The 24,459-nt window shown below is 43.3% G+C and overlaps 1 protein-coding gene across 2 annotated transcripts in view; it reads left to right on the top strand.

Annotated features, from left to right (window-relative positions):
• Positions 1-2,180: 2,180 nt before the first annotated feature.
• The window catches only part of EPSTI1 (epithelial stromal interaction 1), a 48,615-nt gene continuing 26,336 nt past the window's right edge, over positions 2,181-24,459 (top strand). The window contains exons 1-5 of one of the 2 annotated variants that reach the window (XM_049815794.1): positions 2,181-2,549; positions 13,344-13,402; positions 15,406-15,489; positions 19,186-19,259; positions 19,886-19,969. In XM_049815794.1, the coding sequence (XP_049671751.1) occupies positions 2,356-2,549; positions 13,344-13,402; positions 15,406-15,489; positions 19,186-19,259; positions 19,886-19,969 (495 nt within the window). In that variant the 5' untranslated portion in view covers positions 2,181-2,355. Of the gene's footprint in view, positions 2,550-12,104; positions 12,452-13,343; positions 13,403-15,405; positions 15,490-19,185; positions 19,260-19,885; positions 19,970-24,459 lie in introns of those variants that run through there. The other variant, XM_049815795.1, reaches the window with a different exon arrangement.

Here is a 24,459-nt window from a genome sequence, read left to right as displayed (position 1 = left end):
TCTGAATTTCAACAGGAAATGGATATTGGATCTGAATTTTACATAACAGTGTGGGTTTGGAAATACAGCAGCAGTGGCCACATTAATTATAATCAATTTTCGTAATTAAATTTGGGTTATTAAGGCATCAATCTGCATGGGTTAAGAACCCAGATGTTGAAGCTGGATTTTTACCAAATAGGATGCCTGTAGGCACAGCTGTTATCCAACAAATCTTTGCAGTCCTCAGACATGACTGCTATCATTTTGCGCTGCTTCTAGTCCCTCTGCACCTCCTGTATGTTCCTGTATGCACCCACAGTCCTGCATAAGGGGCTAAGCTTGATGCTTACTTTCATTTGCCAGCACCCTGTACATAAAAATATATATGTATTTGTGAAGAGGAGGGGGCACCTGGCTTAAGAGATCTTCCCCAGGGCCTGCATTTAGGTGTGCCTGGCAGCTCACATGAAGGAAGACAGCAAACCTCGAGCCTTCTGGCCCACTCAAACACTTTCTTGGACGACAACAGGGGATGACTCAGATTGTCAAGTGCCATGCATTTGATTTCTGCTAAGAACACAATCACTATCCACGACAAAATGTCTGTGTTCCCCACAGAGACCAGAGGTAAAGAATAAATCCACACATCTAGTCCAAGGCTGTAATGCCCTTTGCTCCTTTAGCAATTCCTGAAGACATCTGGCAGAGGAGACACTCTTGCCCAGACCGACCTGGAACACCCTTAAACAAGAAACCTGCCTAGGTTGGCTGTTGGCATTATGAAGAGCCTTGGAGCTATGACCCAGCAATATCTTACAGACGAGATGTACTCCCTTGCCCACAACATATGGCTTTGAACAACACGAGGGAAAGGCGGCTGTTACAGTCTATGTTTATCTTCTGCTCTGGCCTCCTGGGCAGTTTCCAAACCAAGACGGGCTGTGTGAGCAAGCAATCTGATTAATGGCGCAGGCAGCTGAAAGAAATTGGGATTAGAGAGATTGGGGCTTGGCAGGAGGTAGGTAGAGGGCCTTTGGGTGACTTCTGCTATCTGTCTCCGAGAAGGGACGATACTGGACTCTCCTACAGTGTTTCTGTGTGTTCATAGACCAGGCTAGACCCACCGTGGCCCAGAAGGGAGACAATTCTGGGAGTGGTGCAAGGGACTACGCACCAGTTCATCCCTTTGCAACACACTGCTATTGCACTCCAGAGTCTGCAGAGTGATTCGTGCGCAAATGAAGATCATCCCTGCTGCAGAGGGATGGTGGGACAGAGAGACCGTTGGTGCTGCCTTCATCAGAGATAGGAGATCTCACCTAGGAGATAGGTCCTGCTGGATGTGGCAGCTCTGGGGGGTGTGCTGCTGGTGACGGGGTCCCATACAGCACCCCAAGGAGCATCACGAACTCCAGGCAGCCTGGTGGCATTTTATTTTGCTACTTTCCCAGCATGTGTGGGGTGTGCTGTAAGACCTAGACAGTCCAGAGAGTCAGGAAACCTGGCCACAAAAGCATCCCTTCCGCAGTGTGGATTTAGTGCAGCTTGAGCAGCTGAGGACAAAAAGTGACAGGGTCTGTATGTGTGGATTTCCCTAGCTCTGCTGCATAAAGCTTGAGTAGCGTTACTAGTTCTTTTTTTCTTGCGTTAGGAGCTGCCAAACATCTTTATTTTACTAGTCGTATTACAAGTTTTTCCCTAGCCCTGCAGATCCCATAGATAGAGTACTACTGGTCAGATGTGTTCACTGAAGGGATCTGCGTTTTCACTTAAGAGGATCACGTATTTGTCGTCTATTCATCAGGTAGAATTAGGAAAGTCAAAGTAAAATATTTTTCTGATTGAGCAGAATTGAAAGGCAGAATCGGGAGTTGTGCAGGACCATCGCCTTAGGATTTATGTGAGAGTTAGTTTTTAGTTTCACTTTCATCTTTCTTTGTACACTCCTGCAAAATAGAAACCAGGAAACCCCCTAGTGTTAACCCCCTCTGTCATAGGAAAATTTGAAGTGCTGGGGTAAAACATTGTCAGAAATATGGCTTTGAGCCAGACCTCACCGTGCTTATGCCGAAGCAGTCTATTCCAGGGCTGCACAAACTGATCTTGACTGTTTTATTAGTATCGATCAGCTTTGCTTTCCCCCCATGACTCCAGCCTGCCTGGGTGCTGTGGTTGAGATGATCAAACTGAACCTCAGCTGGAGGATGACTCAGAAATCTGTGCCTGTATTTGCATGTATTAGAGCTGAGAGTCCAAGGCAGGGGTGGGTCTTGCAAGGAATTGAAACCAACTTGCGAGAACTCAAAGGTCTGAGTTTTTCCCTAGCCTTAGTGGCAATATTTGTTTCTGACAAGACAAGGTACTCCCGAAGCAATGTCTGGGGTTAGGGGATGGAGGGAAGGCAGCGGGTACAGGACGGCTGCTGGCTCCAGTACCCCGTTTTCCTCTCGGGGTTACCTTTGGGATGGCAACAATAAAAGAGAAGAGGCTGAAAACCCCCAGAAGCTGTCAAAATCTGAAGAGGAGCAAAGCAGCCAGGCATTGGTCTACCAACAGCAGGAGCAGTAGTAAGTATCAAGGAGCCTGACTGAGATGGTATTAACGTGTATGGGGTGCCTGTTCTCTACCATATTGGAGGTGTGCGCCTTCAAAGGTGGAAATACTTTATAGAGAGCCTGTGAATGGGGCCGGGCACACAAGCAGCATGTCCTCACCCCCTCAGAAGCACCTACGAACGACGCTTCCTACACGGGACCTGTGTTGTTCTGGCAGGCTTCTTGATAGCGTGGCTTACAGCTCGTGGGATAGCAGTGGCTGGTTCTATACGTTTGATGTTGGCGTACGTGGTGTCTGTTTCTTGTTTTCGAAGTGGAATTTCAAATCTGGTTCTACCTCCCTGTTTTCTGTCTCCTAATATTTCATCCTGGAAAGTCTAAAAATACTTCCTTTGGCTTAAGAGGTGGATGCAGGCTGTGTTCCAGCACTGATCTGAATGCAATCCAGGACACAAAACGGCTTCCAACAACTTCATGCTGACAGAAGTAAAGCCAAAGCTTCAGCCCTCAGTTTCATTTTAGGCTTTATTGGGATCCATCCTCAGTCCCTCTCTGGTTTTCCAGTGACAATTCTTAGATAGCTTGTATAAGCTCTAGCTTGCAGATATAATACAGAACAGAAACTGACAGCAGTGTGTGTGTATTTTATGCACATGTGCTTAATACATATCTACTTAGCTAACCAAAGCTAATTGTTTACAGTCTTTTTCCCCAAATGTGCTTTTTCTGAGCTGTTAGCGCATATAATGTTGTTATTATTATGTGTTGAGTTTGCTTAGCTTGCTTTTTGTTCCTGTCTCTCAAAGTGCGGCTGACAGAAACTGAAGGCAGTTTCAGTTTCCTTTCCCTTCTTTCTGGATGAAGAAAGTGGAGCCACGCTGTGAAAGCGGTGGCAGGCTGCTGATCGCAAGCAGCAATCAGCAGCTTTCCATTGTAACCCATGAATGCTTGCCTACTAGGGACTATTAGGAGCTGGGTAGCTTTGAAATCCGTCAGCGCTTTAATGACTGACTTTCAAGAGAGCAAACAACCATTCCTGGATTACAGTCTATGTTTATTTTCTGCCACTTCCAGGCAGAAAAGACCCTCTGTCTTGCCTGCCCTCACACTGGCATGTATCCACAGTAGAGTGAGAGCAGCCCTAGTTAGCTTACATGGTTGTGCTGTGTGCATTTTTTTCATAGAACCGTGGAACGGTCTGGGTTTGAAGGGACCTTTAAAGATCATCTAGTTCCACCACCTCCACTAGCCCAGGTTGCTCAAAGCCCCATCCAACCTGGCCTTGAACACTGCCAGGGATGGGGCAGCCACGACTTCTCTGGGGAACCTGTGCCGGTGCCTCACCACCCTCACAGCGAATAATTTCTTCCTGATGTCCAATCTAAACCTGCCCTTTTCCAGTTTAAAACCATTGCCCCTTGTCCTATCACTACATGCCCTTGTAAAAAGTCCCTCTCTGGTTTTCTTGTAGTCTCCCTTTAGGTACTGGAAGGCTGCTAGAAGGTTTCCCCGGAGCCTTCTCTTCTCCAGGCTGAACAACCCCAAGTCTCTCAGCCTGTCTTCACAGGAGAGGTGTTCCAGCCCTCTGATCGTCCTTGTGGCCCGCCTCTGGACCCGCTCCAACAGGTCCATGTCCTTCTTATATTGGTGGCCCCAGAGCTGAACGCAGTACTGCAGGTGGGGTCTCACAAGAATAGAGTAGAGGGGGAGAATCACCTCCCTCAACCTGCTTGTCATGATTCTTTTGATGCAGCCCAAGATACGGTTGGCTTTCTGGGCCGTGAGCACACATTGCTGGCTCACACTCAGTTTTTCATCCACTAATACCCCCAAGTCCTTCTCCACAGGGCCGCTCTCAGTCCACTCTTTGCCCAGCCTGTATTTGTGCTTGGGATTGCCCCAACCCACGTGCAGGACCTTGCACTTGGCCTTGTTGAACTTCATGAGGTTCGCATGGACCCACCTCTCAAGCCTGTCAGGGTCCCTCTGGATGACATCCCTTCCCTCCAGCCTGTCGACCGCACCACACAGCTGATGTCATCGGCAAACTTGCTGAGGGTGCCCTCAATCCCACCGTCCATGTCGCTGACAAGGATGTTAAACAGCACCAGTCCCAATACCGACCCCTGAGGAACACCACTTGTCGCTGGTCTCCACTTGGACATCGAGCCATTGACCACAACTCTTTGAGTGCGGCCATCCAGCCAATTACTTACCCGCCAGGTGGTCTATCCATCAAATCCATGTCTCTCCAGTTTAGAGACAAGGATGTCGTGTGGGACAGTGTCAAATGTTTTGCACAAGTCCAGGTAGATGATGTCAGTTGCTGTTCCCTTATCCAGCAACGCTGTATCCTCATTGCAGAAGGCCACCAAATTTGTCAGGCATGATTTGCCCTTGGTGAAGCCATGTTGGCCATCACCAATCACCTCCTTATTTTCCATGTACCTTAACATAGTTTCCAGAAGGATCCACTCCGTGATCTTGCCGGGCACAGAGGTGAGACTGGCCTGTAGTTCCCTGGGCCTTTCTTTTTTCCCTTTTTAAAAAGTGATGGGTTTGTTGTTTGGGGGTTTTTTGGGGGTGGAGGAATGGATAGTGAGAGTTTTCTCATTGGTATAACTGACTTTTCCCAGATTTGGTCTGGCATACAAACCCCCTGGTGTAGGTTAGGTAAATACTTTGTCAGTTGGTTAGCCTGAGCTCCCCGCAGAATTTAAGGCTAGAGCAAATATATTCACACAGATTCTGACCAGAAGATGGGATCGCTGCTAAAACTAAGTAAGCTTTTGGGGAAGAATAATTTAAAGCCCTGTTCCCTTTTTCGTCTTCATATGATGCTTACAGAGAGAAAGGTGTTGTGCATCTACTGCAAGGAACTCTTAATATTTGCAATGTGATACAAAAGATTTTCTTTGTGTCTTCATAAAGCTGTAACAAAGAATTAAGTCCTAAACCTGAGTGTACAAATTAAAGTCTGCATTAGTATGTAGCTAATGAGGAGGAGGGATGAGGGAAGGGCAGGTTCAAACAGAAACCATGTAATATGAGTGGGAAACAACTACTCAAAAAAAGAAGTGAACGGAACTGGGGTTTGCTCCCTTCTCTCTCAGAGGGGGATGGTAGCAGTCAGTTTGAATGGGATGAAGCTGCTTAAACTGTGATTTCCTTAACTAACCTGGAAGAAAGTGGTAGATAGTATCTGAAATACTGAAGCAGACAAGGGAAGATCTTTATTCTTAAAACAAAAATCATTTCATTCAGTGTTATTGTCTTTGTTCTGTTATCTCAAGTTATATTTCAAGAAAGTACTCAGATTAGCATTTTAGCAGTGATAAAGCTGACTCAGCCTTTTAGCCTTCAGTCATTTTGAAGGTGATCTTTAAAACTCAAATACTAGCACACCCTCAGAATAGTCCAGGTTTCCAGGCTCTGGGATAACCAAGGGTTGAACAGAGCAGTTGGAGAGCTGAAGTCATAGGGTGTCAGTAGACGAAAAAATGCAGACTAGCATTAACCTAGAAGGCTTTCTGGAATATACATAGCAGAGGGAACATGAGGGGCCCAAGGAGGATACCTCTGTGCCAAGGAGTGGCTCTATTCCAACTTGTGTGCTGCTTGCTATTTTTTGGAAACAGCCAAGATATGGTTTTGCTGCCAGCAAAGCAGGAGTTGGAGAATCTTTTTAAGGCTCTGTGTGAGTTGTTTCCGTGCAAACTCTCAGTCTCAGGCTGTGTTTCAGACCAATTGGGAGTAGGAAAACACCTTTGCAGCATCTTAGGGTGGGATCAAGTGACCTTTCCTGTAGACTGGACACATGAAATATGTGTGGGACATGGCATGTTGTAGTCTCATCCACTAGTCGATATTCAAACTTGACTATTAAAAAGAGTACAAGGTGGGCAGCTGGTATTAGAGAGTAATTTTCCTCTTGCTTTGGAAAAGCTCTTATATGATATGTTGAGGCTGAGAAGTGATAATAAAATGGTTCTAATTAAGTTAAGAAAAATACTTCTTCAAATGCAAAATTGAAATCAAACTTTGCACATCCCCCTCCAGTTATATATAGGATATGGTTTCAGGCCATGGAGAAACAATCACCGGGATGACAAGTGCTTGAAACCGCTTATAATAATAAGCTTGCATTTAAGTTACTTCACTTTGTCTGCTAAGTGCCATGAAATTAAGTTGTAGAAAGTGAATTCCCAAATTGCCCCTGTTCATGTATATTCAGAAACAAAAGTCTGTGCAGATAAAAAGGTAGAGGAAAGTGGGGAAATTAGAGACCGAACTATAGCTAGTGCCCAAAAAAGAAAATGCTGTCCCCATTCAGCAGTCTGTCCTTGGCGCCTTTAAAGCTGGCAGGAATAATATTGGTTCTGGTAAAATCCATTAAAAAGATCAAATTCAAATAATAAAATCTGAAGAGACGTTCTTGCACAGTTGGTAACAGTCCCTCATCATTTTGTGTGAAAGGAGAGCAGAGTTACTAGAATGCTTGACTCGCAAAATTGTGTTCTTTGACTGCCGGAGCCAAATCCATCAGGGCTTGCTTTCCTTCCTTTTCCAATCTTCATCCTGAATTAAAAATAGATAAGTATATCTCTATAGTGTTATAAGACCTCTCAATCTTTTGATGATAGAGTATACTTAGCAGTTCTGAAAATTGTATTTTCTTTCACGATCTGAAATTTCTTTTTAAAAACACCAAATTAGTCTACGAAACTGGAGGCAGATGCTTAACAAAATGCTTGTTTTGCCCACTGCCCTGCCACCAGTGGGAGTGCTAGAGGGGTAAATTTGAATTATGGACTATCTGTTTAAAGTTGAGCTCTGCATTTGCTGCACGGAAGAAATCTCCCAACTCTCTATCCTTCAGGCTGATGTACTAATTTTTACAGCCCAGTGGGGTGATTCAGAGATGCCCGGCTTCGCTGCGGTCAGCAGCCAGCCTTGTCTCCAGCCAAGTGTTTGGTGGCAGGGTCTATGTAAGAGGGTAACTGTGCAGGAAGATTTCTGTTAGTCTGGATTATGGGGGTTGCTGTGTTCCTCGTAATTCTTGGAAGGGGGGGAGAAAATCCTTCTAACTCCTGTATTAGAAGGCTTTCTCGGAAGACCTTGATTTGCACAAGCCCCGACGTGTTCCCTTGATGCACAGCTTGATGAGGAGCTGTGGTGAGATGATGAGCAAGGGACGTACGGGAGGATGCTGTGTTTGGGCAGGGGCAAAAAAGGACAACAAATACTGTGGTGCAGAGGCAGAGGAGGAGGAAATATATTGTTGAAAAGAAAGTGGTGGAAGCAGTCTAAGTCTTAATCTTCATGTGATACAGCGTCTCACCCGCTCAGCTCTCCAGGCAGCGTAGTCTACCCACGGGTGTATGCCGACGAAGGGCACGTCAGTGTTTTCAGGGAAGAGAGAAAGCTGTGCTGCGAGCCCAGTTTGGGCTGAGAGCTACCTCTTGGCTCCCTGATTTGATCCATCACTGTGACAATTTTCTTGGAGCTTTAGAAGGTGGTTGAGACCATCCAGAATGGGGAGCTGGCTGAAGTACCTGCCGTTCTTTCTGCTGTGCTGTCGCATGCTGAGCCCAAACCGAGCTGCTGAATCCAAGCCCCATCTTCACTCTTGGAAATTCAGCTCCGAGTTTCCGTTTTACTCTTTGGACCAAATTTTAAGTTCAGGAATTTCTCTGCAAGCTTGCGGGTACCAGAGAACTGAGATTTGGATGCCAACAGCAGAACCGCAGGTCTGTTGATATCCTGCTTGTTTCTGACTCATACCTTCTCCTGGGCCTCTCTCTGCTGCTGTTTTCCTCCTCGCTCTTTCCCCATGCAAGCTGGTTTCTGCAGGATTTAACTCTTTGATTTATCCCCAGACCTCACTATGGCAAAAAGGCTGGCCATTTTAATGAAGGTTTTAGCTAACCAGAGGGAGAAGATACAGAAGTGAGTTACCCTGGCTTAATAAGCTTCCAGGTATCAGCCGAACTGTGGTAATTAAGCGTGCTCCTAGCCTGTGGCAAACACAGGACAAAATCCACAAACACAGACTTTTGATGATAAACATTTTCTGCTAATGCAGTTCATTTTCTGCCTCTCATGTTAAAAGCACGCGTGCAGCTAGGACGAATCAGACAGAGTATAACGCTAAACCCTAGTAATTCACTTTTGTCTCTGAGCTGCAAACTGGTGAGATGCTGCCGCTGATAATGATGGAAAGCCAGAGCCCCAAGCCTGCGCGCAAGGTTTTACACCCTCCCAGAGCTCTGCTTATGGCAACCGCCAGGGCACAGAGCATATTGCTCGACTGAGGTCTAGAACTGCGGCTGTCCGTTATCGTTAGCATCTGGCCGTGCGTGCATTGCGAAATAGGGATACCTACGGGACAGTTGTCTGGTCTCTGGGATTTGGCATCTTGTAGCCCTCTGATTTGGCAGCTTCCGTGGTCCTTCGCAGCATATGGCTGCTCCATCAGGCATGGGAGCCTTGGTGGAAACAGTACCTTGTGGTGGTGTGGACTTGCCTGCTCTTAAAACAATACTTGGTAACGGAATGCAAAGTTCAGCTTAGCGTATCTTTGAAGGAGATTCGACAATTGTCTTTGGCAGTTTGGTCCCTTTTCTCTTTTAAATTCAGTCTTAACCTATTATTTAATGCAGTATTTCACCTACGTCTTCCCTTGAGTCCTTCCTCCAGACTGAAGCTGCCCAGGTCTTTTTCCCAAGCTCTAGTCATTTGTGCTGCTCTCCAACTCCACTCTCCTTGGTTTCTGTCTCTTACACAGAGCACACTGCCCAGCAGAGCGAAATATTTAGCTTTCAGCTTTGTGGCATTCGTGTACCGATGCACTTGCAGTATAAAACACAGTGGAACTGGAAATAGTTTATAACAGCCATTACTTTTGTAACTCTTTAAACTATTTCACACTTCATTTGGAAAGCTCCCCAGTGGTAGATGGCTGGAGCAGGCTTGAGGAAAAACTGAAGGGCACAGCTCTGCAAAAAGCATTATTGGTGAAGAGCAGTTCGCATGTGTTTTTTTCGGTTTTAGAAAGAAACTATTTTATACAAACCTGAAAGAAAGTAGAACAAAAGTTTCTATGGACTACAGTCTGAAAGCATTGAAAAGGTGTCCTTGAGTGCTGCTAGTTAGATGAGTAGTTACAGGATTGAGAATTTAAGGTTGCAGACATGGTGTTCTCTGTGTTGCTGATTACTCAAACTGTAAGCTATCTTTGCAGATTTTCTATGACTGTATGGCATGTTTCTCCTGACTGAAATGTTTCTATATCTGTCTTTTTATAGATATTATTATACAGGTATTTCTCTTCCTGCTACTGTGGTATTTGATGTCTGTTTGAAAAATCAAAGGAGGTTGCTTTTTGGCTTTATTTCAATACAGATACATTCTCTTATTGGGTTATAACTTTCTTAATCTCGTTAATATCTGTTCAGTCTGTGTAATTAGTCAATACATTCCCATTTTCTGTGGAGAAATTACATCAAAAAAAGTCTCATCAAGATTAGTATGACCTATAAAGGTAGAAGACAATTTGTTTCTCTTTTTTGAAGAGCTGTAACCTAGGTAAGACGTTCTCGCTGCCTCCTCCAGGGACTTCTGTATTTTTATTTATAAAACAACCCTACCTCAAAGATAGGCTTAAGTCGTATAACAATAAGAATCATTATTAGGGAACCTGTAAAGTTAAATTCTTTATCATCTTTTCTGGTTGTGGATTTTGAAGCACTTTGTATATTGGTATAAAGTACAAAAAGTCTGCACACCACTGATAGCTTCAAATCTTCACATTTCCTTAATTGCTACCCAGGTAAGTAGGATAATTTGCTCCAGACTTATGGCTACTGTGGCAACTCAGAAACTGACTGGAATATTAAATTGACAGGCTGTAGCGGGTTTTATAGGCTTTACTGGATCAGAGGTTTTGTCTGAACAAAGAAATGACATGCAATATCCTGCAAACTGGCTAAAAACACAAGATAAAAAAGTGGTGGTGGGTTTTTGCATTAACTTTCCTTCAGAAAAAATCTCAAGAAAATAAGGGACGCTAGGTGCAGATTTCAGTTTTAGCATTAGAACTGGTAGGGCAGATGGAGTCTCTCAGGCAACAGCTCATCTGGCTCCTCTCCTGCTGTAGGCTTGAAAAGCGAGGACCAGTTCATGCCCTGACTTTCACCTACCCCACAAGAAGTTTACCGTGATCTCGCTGTTCCTTCTCCCCGATCCCAATACCCAAAGCTACACTCTTACATATCTACCTTTCCAGAGACCCAGGTGAACACTATAAAATTAGATAAACTCACTAATGCACTTCTTTTTTTTTTTTTTTTTTTTTTAACTTGGACTAAAACAAAGCATGTAGTATAAGCACTAAGTAAAAGACAACGAAAAGTTGTTCTCCCTTTCCCTCCCCCACTGGAAACTTGATATCCTCTTTTTATTTTAACTTTGCCTTTATTTCAATAACATGGAAAGCAAATTGGCCTTTAAGTAAGCACTCTTAACCACAGTGACTCTTAAACTGCTCTTTGGAAAACAGAGCAGAGCTTTCCCTGGTGCTAAGTGTGGTGTCACCTCTACCTCTTTCGTAAACTGATTGATTTTTGCTGTATTTCATGTGCTGTCCTTCCGAGCTCCTGGATAACGACCACAGTCAGATGTCAGAAGAGTGGCCCTCAGCTGCCCTCCTGGACTTGGAGCTTTCCAGCCAAAAAGCAGAAGCAGATAAAGGAAATGATTCATGGCGTGAAGGCTGGATTTGATATCGTGGTTTCTTATCCATGTGCAGACACGCAGAGGTCCATGCTTTCTTTTAAAATTGATTCCTAATTTAAAAAAAACAGCCAACCAACCAACCACTGTTTGAAGTCATCAAAGTACATCCGATGATATAAAAACTCTTCTGCCCTCTAGTGCTGTGAAGCAGTGGGATGTCTGAGATGCACTGATGGGTTTTTTGCGGGGGGGGGGGGGGGGGGAATATGTAGCTTTGCAACTCACAATTCCAGCCATTTTTTTCACTGACAAAGGGAGGGAAGTGTAAAAGGTACTTAATAATTTTTGTGTATGGACTTGAGAGAAATATGATCTTAATATCTGAAACAGCCAAGAAAAAATACTAAAAAAATTTCTTCGCACTGATAAACTGTACAGCAGCTTGTCAAAGGCAGCTTGGGAAAAATTGGAAATGCTACTACTCAGTCAAACAAAGAAAAATCTGAAAAACCATCACTGATGGGGAACATTGTGCCATAAGCAAGGCGGGTTGTCAAAACTTCTTTTAAGTTGTCCTGCGAATGCAAGAGGGGCATTGCTGCTCTCTTAGCTCCTGCCTTTGAGGGTCTGGGATTCGGTGGGGAGGTGAAGGACAGTCTCATGGGCACCAGGGTAAGCTGGCAGGAAGGGAAAGGATCATATTAAATGGCTAAAGCTCACAGCTCTATCTTTACTAGTTTAATCTCATAAATTAATCCACATCCTCCTAGAATAAGTCTTCAAAGAGAAAGAGGTAATTGGATATAAATACTTTCCTTCTCAAACCTTGAATTACAGTGGTACGGTAGCGGGCAGCTTTTTGCACTTTGATCTCTTTGCATGATTTTCATTCCCCTTTTTAGCCTTCGTCTCGGGCCTCATTCTCTCATTACTTTTTCGCAGCCAGCTGAGCTCTCTCTGCTTCCTAGCTTGTCCTCTAGACACCCCCTGTGGCCCTTTCTTCTTTTAAGAGGCTCAGCCTTCGCCCCTCGTTATTCTTTGTTTTCTGCTCTGCTCCTTGGGCCTTCCCCGCCATGAAGTCGGATGAAATATTTGCACCCACACGTGCCGATAAAACCCGTGGAGAGATGTGAGCCTGCTCTGATACCTGGAGCCAGCTGCCGCTTCCCCCATTTCTGGTAAACCTGCACCCCCGTGGCTCGGCTTCTGCTGAGCGGGAGCCGTGTAAACTCGTACCCACACAATACACCGTGTAGATAAACCCCTGTGTTTTCAAGTGGAACTGACATGTTTTCATCACTCTTTTGATCACCTCGAGTCTCTAATACCCTCTGAACACTGTCCTGCTTCTTTGCTGTCATGTTAGATTGATAGCTCCTTGAGACGGCAACTGCATTTTGAATTAAGTCTAGAAAAACAGGGCCTTTGTCCTGATTCACGGAGTCGCACCTTAGGCATGACAGCAAGATAAATATGCCCAAGGAATTCCCGGTGCCTGACACACGCAAGGCTGACGAGGAAACTGAGGCTCGGGCTGAGAGCAAGGCACCTGGGTGCATCACAAACAGTATGATTTTGCACAGTCCTTGGACAACTTTTGGGCAAACTGCCTAAATCCACGAGGTTCTCGCTGCCCTCGAGGTGTGGGGTGGGACTGCCAGCACCAGTGCTCTTCCCAGGAGACGACGGTCTTCCTCTGTGCTTGAGCAAGTACTTGTGGAAGTAGTTGTCTCCCACGTGGAACATTTTGTTCCAAGGAAGCGACTGGATTTGAAATGGCTGAGATTGGAGGGCAGCGGTCTAGAGTGAGACTTGAATAAGAAAGTGAAGGCTGTGCTAGAAGTTTCTGAAAATATTGTCCTTGGTATTTGCAGCCAACTCCAAATATAGCAAGTATTTCTAGAGAATTTACCAAAAATTCCTGAAGAGCTGAATCAAAATAAATACCAGTTTTGATATAAAGTGATTTGCTACAACAGCAGAAAACCGACGTTGCTGATGAAGGAACCCCCTTCTAGCCCTGGTTTTCTGTAGACAGAAAAAATAAGAGAGTGTTTTCTTTCATTTTAGTGTTGGCCCATATGTCTTGATAACTCCAGAGGAAACCAGAAGAAACCGGTTGCAGCAAAGTAAGTTGACTTGTCTAATATGGTAATACACTATTTCTACTTGAATAAGTTTAGGGTTTTGCGCACTTTATTGCCCTTGCAACTTTTATCCTCATTTTTACAGTGCTTTTATATGTGCAGCTGGGACAGTAAAGTCAGTGCTATGAGCATTCTCCATCATCATGTAGGCTTTTCTTAAGATTAACTTCTCATCTGACTAAACTTCATGCAGAATAAGTCTTGTTCAGGATGAAGTTTTTGGGAATTTCAGTGCTGGAGCTGTTCAAGCTGGCTCCTACAAGACTCAGCTGGAGTTAGTTCTATCCCACTTTTACAGCATTGAATTCAAATGGGAGAACCCGACTTTGAACACTCTCTGGGTTAGGGGGAGGAAGAAGAAAAATGTAAGAAATATTTTTGAAAATACTCTCATGTGGAGACTAAAGCAACTAGAACCACTGCTGGTTCTTGAATCTCCGTTTAAGGATTTAGGTGGCTCTTCTAATAAAGCTGGGAAAGACCATGTGAGATGGAAAATATCTGGATATAAGTTCACTTTTGCTTGGCTTTGACTCTTGCTGGTGAAAGTAGCTAAGCAGGAACACCCTGAACCTCTACCAGAAAGGTTAGGCATGTGTTAAAAAGCTTTCATTGGCAAAGTTACAGCAAGAGTCGGTCGTGAAAGAAACCCTGTATGCAGAGGTGACCAAGCACAGCAGTCCTACGTGCCTATCTGTTTATTTGTGCGAGATAAGAAAGCTGAAGGAGCATCAGTCAGCACTCCTCACGGTTTGAACCCTCAAGTAAACAGTGCAATTAAATCCTTTCTTCTCACACCTTGTGATTTTGGCTGAAATGCTCCACCTGGTGTGGGGTTTGTTTTCCTTTGGTTGCAAGAAAGAAAACGGACTCCTCGTGAACCAAACCATAATATTCTGGAACGAGGAATAAAAGCAGATCATCTTAGAGCTGACTCCAATGCTGACAGCAAAGGTGCTGCTGCTCTAATAAAAATCTGTTTTCACTTTGTGCCACCAGCATCCAAGGTCTGAAGCACGCCAAGTATTTCTGCCTTGGATGCTGGCAGAAACAGGGCCTCACTGAATCCGGTCTCTACCTAAATGCTTGTTTTAAAGGTGAAATTACAAGCCGGTGTCTCTCTTGGGCCTCTTTAGAGGCTTGCCCAGAAACTGGCTTTATCTTGTTAGAGGAGAGCTGATGTTAGCTCCTGATAGCCATCACCTGCCATTAGAAAATACGGTTCGTGTTGGTTTTAGTAAGAGTGAACTTAGTTCCTAGAGCAACTGAAGTACTGCTGTAAAACATAGCTCCTCTTTCCCTAGGCTTTGTGGGCCTTGCTGTTGAAAGGAATTGTTGGGGTTTTCCCTCCATCAGTGGATTTGGGAGAGCAGTTTAATCAACCAGCTGTCCTAGAGCACAGGGCTGGTGCCCCTGGCTGTATCGACGAGACTTCCACCAACTACGCTGGGAACTTGCCAGCCATCCCACATGTGGACACCTGCGTTGAAGTGTCTTAATTTGAAGCTGAATCATCCATTCTTCCTGGTTTTATTTGGGGAGCATGTGGTTGGGAGGGAAAATTACTTATTCTTTATTTCCCTGCTGAGGTGTGTTACACCACGAGCATTTCCCTCCATGCAGCAATAACGTCTTAATCGTAACAACTTCTGCTTTACCTGCAGGAATAAATCCTGTGGCATTTACCTACAGGTTCCCAGGGGTTAAAAAGCAGTCTATTTGCAGTCCCTTAGCTGTTTTTTGTTTTGCTTTTGGGGTTGAGTCCTTGGGTTTGCTCACCATAGTCTGGAGTTAGGCAAAACGTTTGCCTTGTTAGCTGATCATTGCAGTGACTGTGCAACCTCCTGGGGGCTGTCTGTACCCCCTGAGAACAAGTTTGTCTGTTCCTGGATGGGTCTTCAGGGTTACATACAATTAGAGATGCTGCCTGCTTTTTAGTATTGCCTCTAACTTCCATATATTTGTTTCTTTTTGTACCTGCTCAGTTGCTAAGAAAGAGCTAGATGACCTGGAGCGGTGGAAGGAAGAGCACAGGCCAGGGCCAATTAAGCTGGTTCCACAGAGACTGGGTAAGACACATAAATCAGCTATTATGAATTGCGAAATTTTATTTTCCAGGACATAGGACGTTTTTCACTGTTTCTCACATGCTACTTATTAAAGAGATTCAGTGTCAATAAGGGCTAACATGAGCCTACTGTACGTCCTCTGTGCTTTTCAATGGTCACGGCGATGAAAATGTTTCTGAAACAAAACAGCACAGATTGTCACTCAAGAAATCTGCTGAGATCAGTGTAGAAAATCTGTACTAACTTCTGTATACAACAGGTGGTTTATCCCTCCTGCTGGTGACATTATCTGTGGTTGATGTCTCTGAGGGGGTGCACACTTGGCATTAGCGTGCAGACGGACGGCATGTGTCGGAGACCCTCCACTTACCCGTAAGAAAACTCTGTGTTAGGGCCAGTACATGTGCTTTCTTGACTGCTGGCTCTTGAAGAGGCAAAAGTGATCCCTGCAGCTTCAGGCATTTGCAGGCTAAATGTGCATGAGGCTCTGTATTACCAATTTTATGAACGTAACATCAGAGACAGGTAAATGAAAAACAGGATAAAAACCTACAGGAACTGAACTGAACTGAACTGCTGTGTTTGATAAGATAGCCAACTTTTTTTCTAGACAGGTGAGAGAAACCGTAGGAGATCACTTCAATTGTAACTACTATAAAACATTTAATTTAGTGCTATTTGGGAGTCAGTTTAAAAAAAAATATTAGAAGACCAAAAGCAAAAACACAGCCCATCCCCATCTTGTACAGAGAATAGGACTGCAGGTTGGGCTGAAGCAAGAGGAAGGTTATTAGAAGGGCTTTTCAACTAGCAGTCTTGTAGTACATTTCTTTAATGTGTTTGGCACAAAAGGTAGGAGAGCCGATGAAACTTGCTGACAAGACAAAACTTGAAAGCATCATCCCTATAGAACATGAGGAGGATACTGTGCAGCAAAAATTGGATGACCTTGAGGAACTGCACTAATAGAAATGGGACAAAATTCATTCTGACAAAGTGAATTATTATAATGATGCCTTTATTAGTTTTGTAAATCTAGAGCTGCCCTTCCCTTGGCTGTCACAGGAGAATTCGGGGTGCACAGTGCAGGCTATTGTCTCCCTTGACCTGGGAACTACGTTCTTTTTTTGCCATGCTACACGAGATAAGTTTGGGGTGGTGTACTGTGTATCAAAATAGATACCAGGTGGGAGATGGAGGAATTTGAACCGACTCCAACCCAGATTTGGGTTTGTGGTCAAGGTGATACTGGTCCCACGTGTCTGTTTTGCCCTGCAGCCTGAGTCCCAGCAGTTTGCAGTGGTGAACCTACCTTTGCAAGTTGGTGTAATTCCCTGCATGCCCACCACCATGTGCAGCCATGTAGCCAGACGTGCTCTTTCTGAGTTCGTACATACTAGCTGCTTCTTGCCTGTGAGCAGTTCCTAGAAGACATGCTTCTGTCCCAAGAGGACCACAAAGCTTTTTGCTGAAGAAAGGGAAATCTGAAAACCAGAAACTTGGTGCCTATGCAGGATGTGTGCGGGCTGGCTGCGTGACTGGGGACGTGGTGGCAAACCCACAGTGCCCGAGTGTAGGGAGTCTTAACTTCTTCTGGTCCCACTGCATTTAAAAACTTTCTTGGGAAAGAAGCAAATTAAGAGGTGGGGGGAAGTAAGAAAAAGCTGAAAGAATTCAAGGATGTTATGTGAGCTCTTCAGTCACTCTCTAGCTGCCACTTAGAAAGACCCCTGGAGACTGAGACACATGCACTATGTTCAGTGCCTTTGAAATGAGGTAAGGTGCAAAGATTATTAGATCTTATCATTCCCACAGGAACAAATTTGGAACAGAAGAGAGCTCAAGGAAGGAGAAAAAAATATAAGTGGCATCTCTAATTTCACAACTGTAGGTACTCATTAAGGTAAAAAAGTTTCCTATGTTATTTTCTCACAGTGATTTTAAGAGACTACACATCTAGTCCAAATCACCAGAGAATTCTTGAAGTTGAAGTTTCTTAACACTCATGCTTTCCATAGGGAAATAAGTATTCTGGATTTCAGCTGTAATATTTGACTGGCAAACTTTCAGGTACCACAGAGGGATGAGAGCAATGAAGGATGCAAAGTTCCACCCTCCTCCAAAAGCAAGGAGTGGAGCAACAAATCATGCCTGATAAATGCAATGGCCTCTTTTTTGATCATATTATATAAAGCCAGTCATGACATACTCTGACTTCAGTGAAGCATTTGGCACATTACAGCCAAGCCAACTTGAGTGAATTAAAGCTGGCTGAAAGGCTGTAGGCAGTGGCTAGCAATGATCAGAAAAATACTTGTTTAGAGCCGATGTCCAGCTGTACATGCAAAAAGTACAGTGAACGCAAGAGTGTTAAATGTTGCCCATAAAAGGCTAGAAAGGAAGAAAGATTAAGCATCTGAAAGGTTTCAAAACTCGTTTAATAGCAATTTTATTTCCTAGACCTGGGGAGGAGACACTCTACAATGCCAGCTGTATGCTTATTGCTACTGTGAGGTTGCTGCTTGTATACTGTACGGCCAGTCTTTCGTGAGAACTTAATCTGATGGAGTTATTTGTGCGCATAGAAATGTTGCCACACTTTGGAAATTGATCTCCCATCACAAAAGCACCTGAAGATTAGTTACCTTCCATTGGTAAGCGGAGAAAGCTACTTTCCGTGAAGAGCGATCCCTCCTGAAAAATCTAGCACAGTTGTCTCGCATTTCAGGCACCTCAGGTAGCACAGATTGATCCAGCTGCTTCTGTAGAATTAACAGTCACATAGTGGGGAACTTCTCAGAAAAACACTAGGTGAAAATACAGCCCTCATCCTCAGAATGGGGTGGGGGCTGCTGCTGTTTTTTGAACAACTGAGGGAAAGAATTATTGGCTCTCCCAAAGCAAGAAAATACTTCGGAGAATAGTAGAGCAGAATAATAGAATCAAACCCTCTCCCTCCATCCCTTAAGACCTGTTACCACTTTCTTTGTGTGGTTGGGTTTTTTTTGTTTGTGGGGTATTTGTTTGTTTGTTTTAATTGAAGTCTGAACATTATGGCCAGAGCTTTAGATGTTCTCAAAAGAGAGCCTGTGCCTTTGGAAAGGGCACTTTCTGCTACCTGGATAGGAATATGAGGTCTGTGGGAAAAGGCTTTGATTTCCATTTCAGAAAGCAGATTCTTCCTTGAGGCCCAAGACATTACTTAGAAGATATTCAAATGATAGCATGCCATTAGAGCTGGCAGACTCCAAGCTCCTAAAATTGATAAAAGAGAAACTTTTTGGCAATAAAATTTCTGACTCTGTGTGTGTGTGTGTGTGACAAACTGAGCGAAAGTGGGGAAAGCTGGAGCTGAAAGTGAAGGCTCACCTGCAAAGCGTGACTGATTTTCTGAAAATGGAATAGTTCCTCAGTAAACTGATCATATACTGTAGGACATATTTGCGGGTAGAGTGGATGATACAGTGGATGCTCTGTAAATAACAAGCTAGTGCTTTTGACGGATGGATAAAATGATCAAAAAGGTCTCCTATCTGTTCTCTTTAATGTCAGACAGCTACCGTAATTATGAAAAATTTCCTGTATATGCATACATCCAATCTGTTATATTACTCTGTTCTGAAATGACTGGCATTTGAACTTAAAATGCTCATGCAAAATACAATTTATATGGATTTTTATTTTTTATTTTTTAAGGTGGAAAGGAATCAGAGGCTGAAGCAAGGCAAAACCAGCAAATGATGCTCATGCAATCTAAATACCAGCAAAAGGTCAGGAAGAATAAATTTTTTGTTTGTTTATTTTAAGAACTCAAAAAAAAGCTTTTCATGAAGTGTTTCATATGACTATAAAATGAACTCACAGTTGCTTGACAAAAGAAAGTCATGAAACCTGAAGGAAGCAGCAGAAAACTAGAAACAAATGTTCTGCACCGAAGGAAATGGGAAATCTGGCTATAAATATGTAGCAACCCATATCACAGATCATATCTAAAATGATAACCAGTACAGGTGTAAAGCCACTTTGATGCCTCACTGTATCTTCCAGCATGCTGCCTACACTTCGACTAATTGATCAATGTACCACCCCATCCAGTGCTTACGTAGAAATGTTGTTCCTATTATAAAAGGTATAAATGCAGTATCAACCTGCTCTGTGATTCCTTGCATGGATGCCCATTTATCAGTCCTAGGTTTCTCAGTCTTTGTAAAGCCAATATTGGAGTAGCTGGTGCGTAGCCTGCTTTATTCAGTGCTTCATTTTAAGAAAAAATTCTGGAAACTTTCCTTAAACACACTTTAGGTTTGAAAGATGTGCAGTACAGAAGTCAAGTTACCTTTTCTGTTCTTTACACACATACATATGTAAAATAATTTTCTGTGTTTGTGTCATACAGCACAAGAGAGAAGAATATGTAAAAGCAAAAAAGGCAGCTGAAGAAGCTGAAATCCTGAAAAAGAAAGCAATTCAGAGAGAAAAGGTAAACATGGTTACTGCAGAGCTGGAGCCGTATAAAACAGTTCATGTCTTGATGCTTGATTTTGCTGAATTACATGGAACGGCCAATTAAATTAAATGGTAGCCCTGGATTGCATCAAGGAGTGAGGAAATCCAGTTCTCCTTCTCTTTGTAGCTGACTGAAGGATGCCTGACCTGGTGTTCTTTGGGGCTTGAGCATTCCTTTGGCTTTCAGAAGCTCCAGCCTTTCAGCTGCATCCATCCTGAAGAGTTAGCAGAAAGGGAGAACACTAGGGTCGGGATTAATGTTGTGTGTACAGGTTATATAGTTCACTTTGGCATGAGCTTTCTCTGTAAGATTGGATTGTGGCAGATGGCACAAAGACCTTATAGAAATCCATAATTGCCTATTGTACACATGGGAAGAATACAAGAAAATCCCACCTGTCATGGTGGAAAAGGCATCCAAATCATGAAAAGGTCAGTGTAGTCTCTGCATTGTGCTGAGTGCACCCTGAAATTCAGATGCCCCTCCAGCCCCTCTTGGGGGGGCACACCTAGATGCATTGCTAATATGTAAGATCACTTTTTCTTCTAGGATTGGCCATATATTGGCACCAATGATACCTCACTTGCAAATCTTCATTTTTATTTTGCATTTGTTTGTTTTTTCTAGTAATTCTCATGAAGCGTCTTCTCATCCTGCATGCTGCATAAACCTTTGAAAAAGTTCATTGATGTCTCCTTGGTGGAAACCAAGTAGCACTCGGTTGAGAATGTAAAGTGGAATTTAAATGAAAAAAGGAAAAGAGGGGGAGCACGATGCTGATGTGCACAGTAGTAATGAGAGAAAGGGAGATTTTAGGTTTGCAAGTTTTATTTCCACAACAGTAAAAATGATCTTCTGTGCAGAAGCTGAATGTTGAGAGTTAATTAAAAAATCATCACTACTGGATGGCATACAAGGGCATGCATAAACAAAATTAGTCTTAATTGCCTCTAGGTAAGGGTTAGTCTGTTCCCAGTCTTTCAAAGAGCATTGCTCTTTGGGGATAAGCCCCTACACAATAGCTCACAGGGGCAATAAATATTATCATGTGAAAATGTCATTAACAGTTACCAGCTCATGTATAGCTCCAGAAGCAGTGATGATAGCAATGGCAGAAAGGGGATTAATTATACTTTATTCACCTATTAAATATATGTTGTTTGTCCGTGGGCATTGGACAAGAAAAATGTTGCAAGACTGCCATAATTTATAGTTATACCTAGAAAATGTATTGATGTATCAGTTTTGTTTTCATGCTCTTTAATTTCCTTACCTTCGCTCCCACAGATTATAAAATCTTTATAGATGTTGTAGATAGTAAAACTGTAACTATCAGTTTCTTCTAAAGGAGAATGCAACATCATGGAGAACATCTTTGCGAAACAGACTGTTTAATTTGAATAAATAAACATGTACCCACAAAGCAAACAAACAAAACAGAGGAGCATGAAAGGGAACTCTTAATTTGAATATGTTTATTTGGGTTGTCTTCCACAATAGTGATTGAGCTGATGAACATTTCTACTTGGAAGATGTTTATATATTAAAAATTCAACTCTGTATTTAAGAAAAGCATGCCGAAAAGCCACTAAAAGGTGTCAATTTGGCCATCTCACCCTGCCTGCAGATGAAAGGCTCCCAAGAGCTGACGATGACAGGAAAGGGATCCTAAAGAACTGGTACTGTACCACCAACACTGGGCCCTGGTTACCGCAGGAAAGGAACTTTTTTTTTTTTTTTAAATGATGGATTTGTAGATAGCTGCACCTGCAGGACATCAGCTGAGAGCATGTCTTCCTGCAAATTCACAAGCCGCCTCTTCTTACTTAAGGCCAGTCCTTCTTTTGCTCAAGGTTTTTATTCATTCAATAAAAACCAAATTGTCTGGGAGTCGAAAAGAGGTAATGGCTAGCCAGCTTTATCAGCAGGGGCCCTGAAACTTTCGCAGCTGGAAAGCTACTTTGCCAAAAACCGGGACCAGTGAAGCCCTACGGACTGATGCGTGGTGACTAGAACAGGTGCTGGTACTCAGCTCAGTTCTTGCTTGGTTGTAAGGATGATGTACTGGAAGCCAGTGCTGCTTATGAACATAGGATCTGTTGATGTTATTGCTTTAATGCTGGTTTTGGAGAGAAAAGCGGTATCTGCTCTCCCGTCATCTTTGCGACCAAGAGAAATTTGGGTGTTTGCCAAAGCAGTACCCAAATGCGGAAGGTCGGCTTTACCATCTGTACGAGTCCACCTGCCTGTCTCTGTGATTCTTTAATTAACCATGAGGTTAGGTGCCGGAATACCAACGTTCTTGGCATCTTCCTTGTGTCTCTCCGGTTCCCAGAGAGAAGAAAGGTGGATCCTTTCCCCCCATGGTGTTCCACAGGACCAGTTTGTGTGGACTGGTACGCGAGTCTCCATGTGCAGCAGTGAATGGGATTCGGGATCCCGTGCGCTCCGTGTCAGGCAGCTTGTCCTGGGACGGCTTTGATTTGTTCATGGAATAACCCTGGGCTGCATGAGTTTGGATATTCTTCCAAGCTAGTGGTCTCTGAGTGCTCACTGAAATAATTTCGGAGAGACTTTGTAACGACAGCAGGGCAGTCCCTATTTCTGTATTTGTCCCTAGTGCCAAGATGTGTCTGTGGTCTGCAGAAAGTGTGGGAGTACATGGGAATAACATTACTATTATTTGCTCATTAGTAGGGGGCATGTGCAGTTGCGTGTCTTGTGTGCAGCCCTCCACATCACAGATTTTGACCGGACCGAACCATAACTTCCTTCGTATCCTTTTGGGTGAAAGGACCGTCAAAATTCCCAAGAAAATGAACAAGTGGCTGATATTTGACTTCTTGGGTTTTTAAGCTTTCTGCGTTTGTGCTGTACACAAAACAGCATAACTTCAGTGCACTGGATATTTCTGTTTCCTGTCATTCACTCTCTGTTCTTGTTACCCTGCCTTTAGCCTTTCCTTGGATATTCTAAATCTTGACTAAATATTAAAAAATTCAAAAGATTTGAAGTGAAAAGGCTCAGTCTAATTCCACTGCATGCAACCTGCTTTTGCTCTTACATTACATAGTAACAGTCCTGCCATCTTTAGAAACCATCCTATTTAGAATAAGCTGTAATTTCATTTTATTCTTTATCAAATCATGTGCTCTTTAATTTGACTGTGTTAATCAGCATGAATAGCCTTTTTCGGGATTTTGTTAAAACCAGGCACTTTACAGACCTTCTGCTAATGCTTTTCAACATGTTTACCTTCAATATCACAGCTGTTCCACTCCTGGCTTTGCTTCTGAAAACCGTGCCAAATGTGGAGTGCTTTGGCAATGTCTATTGATAGATCGTCATTAGTTAGAGAATGTCCCAGTCCCGTTGCCTGTCATTTGTACGCGTCCTAAGCAGGGGTCCCAGGGTAAACCTCCAGAGTAGAAGATAGTCACACCAGTTAGAAGTAAATAATTTCAATATGCTGGAGTTTTCTTCAGGCACCATTCTGGTGGTAGAATAGCTGTAGGATATTTCCTTCTTTTTTATCTAGTGGGAGATAGGGGTGATATTGAAAGACTGTATTTATCAAAGTTAGTATCACTGTGTTGTTCTAGCTAGGAGTTAGACCACAGCAGCTCCGGTGAGCTTTGGATTTGAACTTTCAGGAGCCTTGCAATATGTTGGTGGATCCCAAGTCAAATGCTTTTTCAGAGGTGAAGGCTTCAGCTTGCCGTGTTGAGCAGTGGTGGAGAAAAGCCTGGGAGCTATTACTGGTGTCCCGAGGGTACCAACATCACCTTTGACAGTAATAGATGCCGTCAGATTTCCTTTCTTTCTTTTTCCTTTCTTTCCCTGTAAATTTTTAAGTTGCACAGATGGGTGGGAGTCTTTTGCCTAAACAATCATCTGCTGCTGGGTGGAGGGTTTAGGAGCAAATAAGATATCCCTTAAACACTATCAAAATTTAGCTATACTGTGGGTTAATATTCCTAACTTTAGTTGGAATTTAACTAAATTAATTTAATTGCATCAGCGCTTCATACACTGTACTACTGTCTCAGCATGTCCAATGACTGAGCAATGGGACATCTTATTCAGAGGTTCATCTTCCTCGTTTTGTTTATTTTCCCATTGCCTTTTTCCAAATAACAACTTCTAAGTCATTTGCCTTCCGACAGTTTATATCGTTACACAACATAGTGGCTCTTTTCCTATCTGCAGACATCTGACAGAATTTTTTTTCTCAATCCAATACATGCCGAGAAGGAATTTGCACTTGTTTTGCAAATCTCTTCCAGACAGTCATTCTTTATCCAATTAAAAAATGCCCACCCTGAAATCACTGAAGGCAAAATAATTGAGTAACTGCCAGTAGAACTGTAATTTCTCTGAAATGATATTGATTGCAGGACAGGAAGAAAATGATGGGGGCGGGGGTTACAGCCCTGTTCTTAACACCACTTTCCCCCTTACAT

This window comes from Accipiter gentilis, chromosome 13, assembly GCF_929443795.1.
Source record: "Accipiter gentilis chromosome 13, bAccGen1.1, whole genome shotgun sequence".
Classification (NCBI taxonomy): domain Eukaryota; kingdom Metazoa; phylum Chordata; class Aves; order Accipitriformes; family Accipitridae; genus Astur; species Astur gentilis.
Note: the sequence above shows the minus strand (reverse complement) of the source record. Positions and strands in the feature narration are given on the sequence as shown.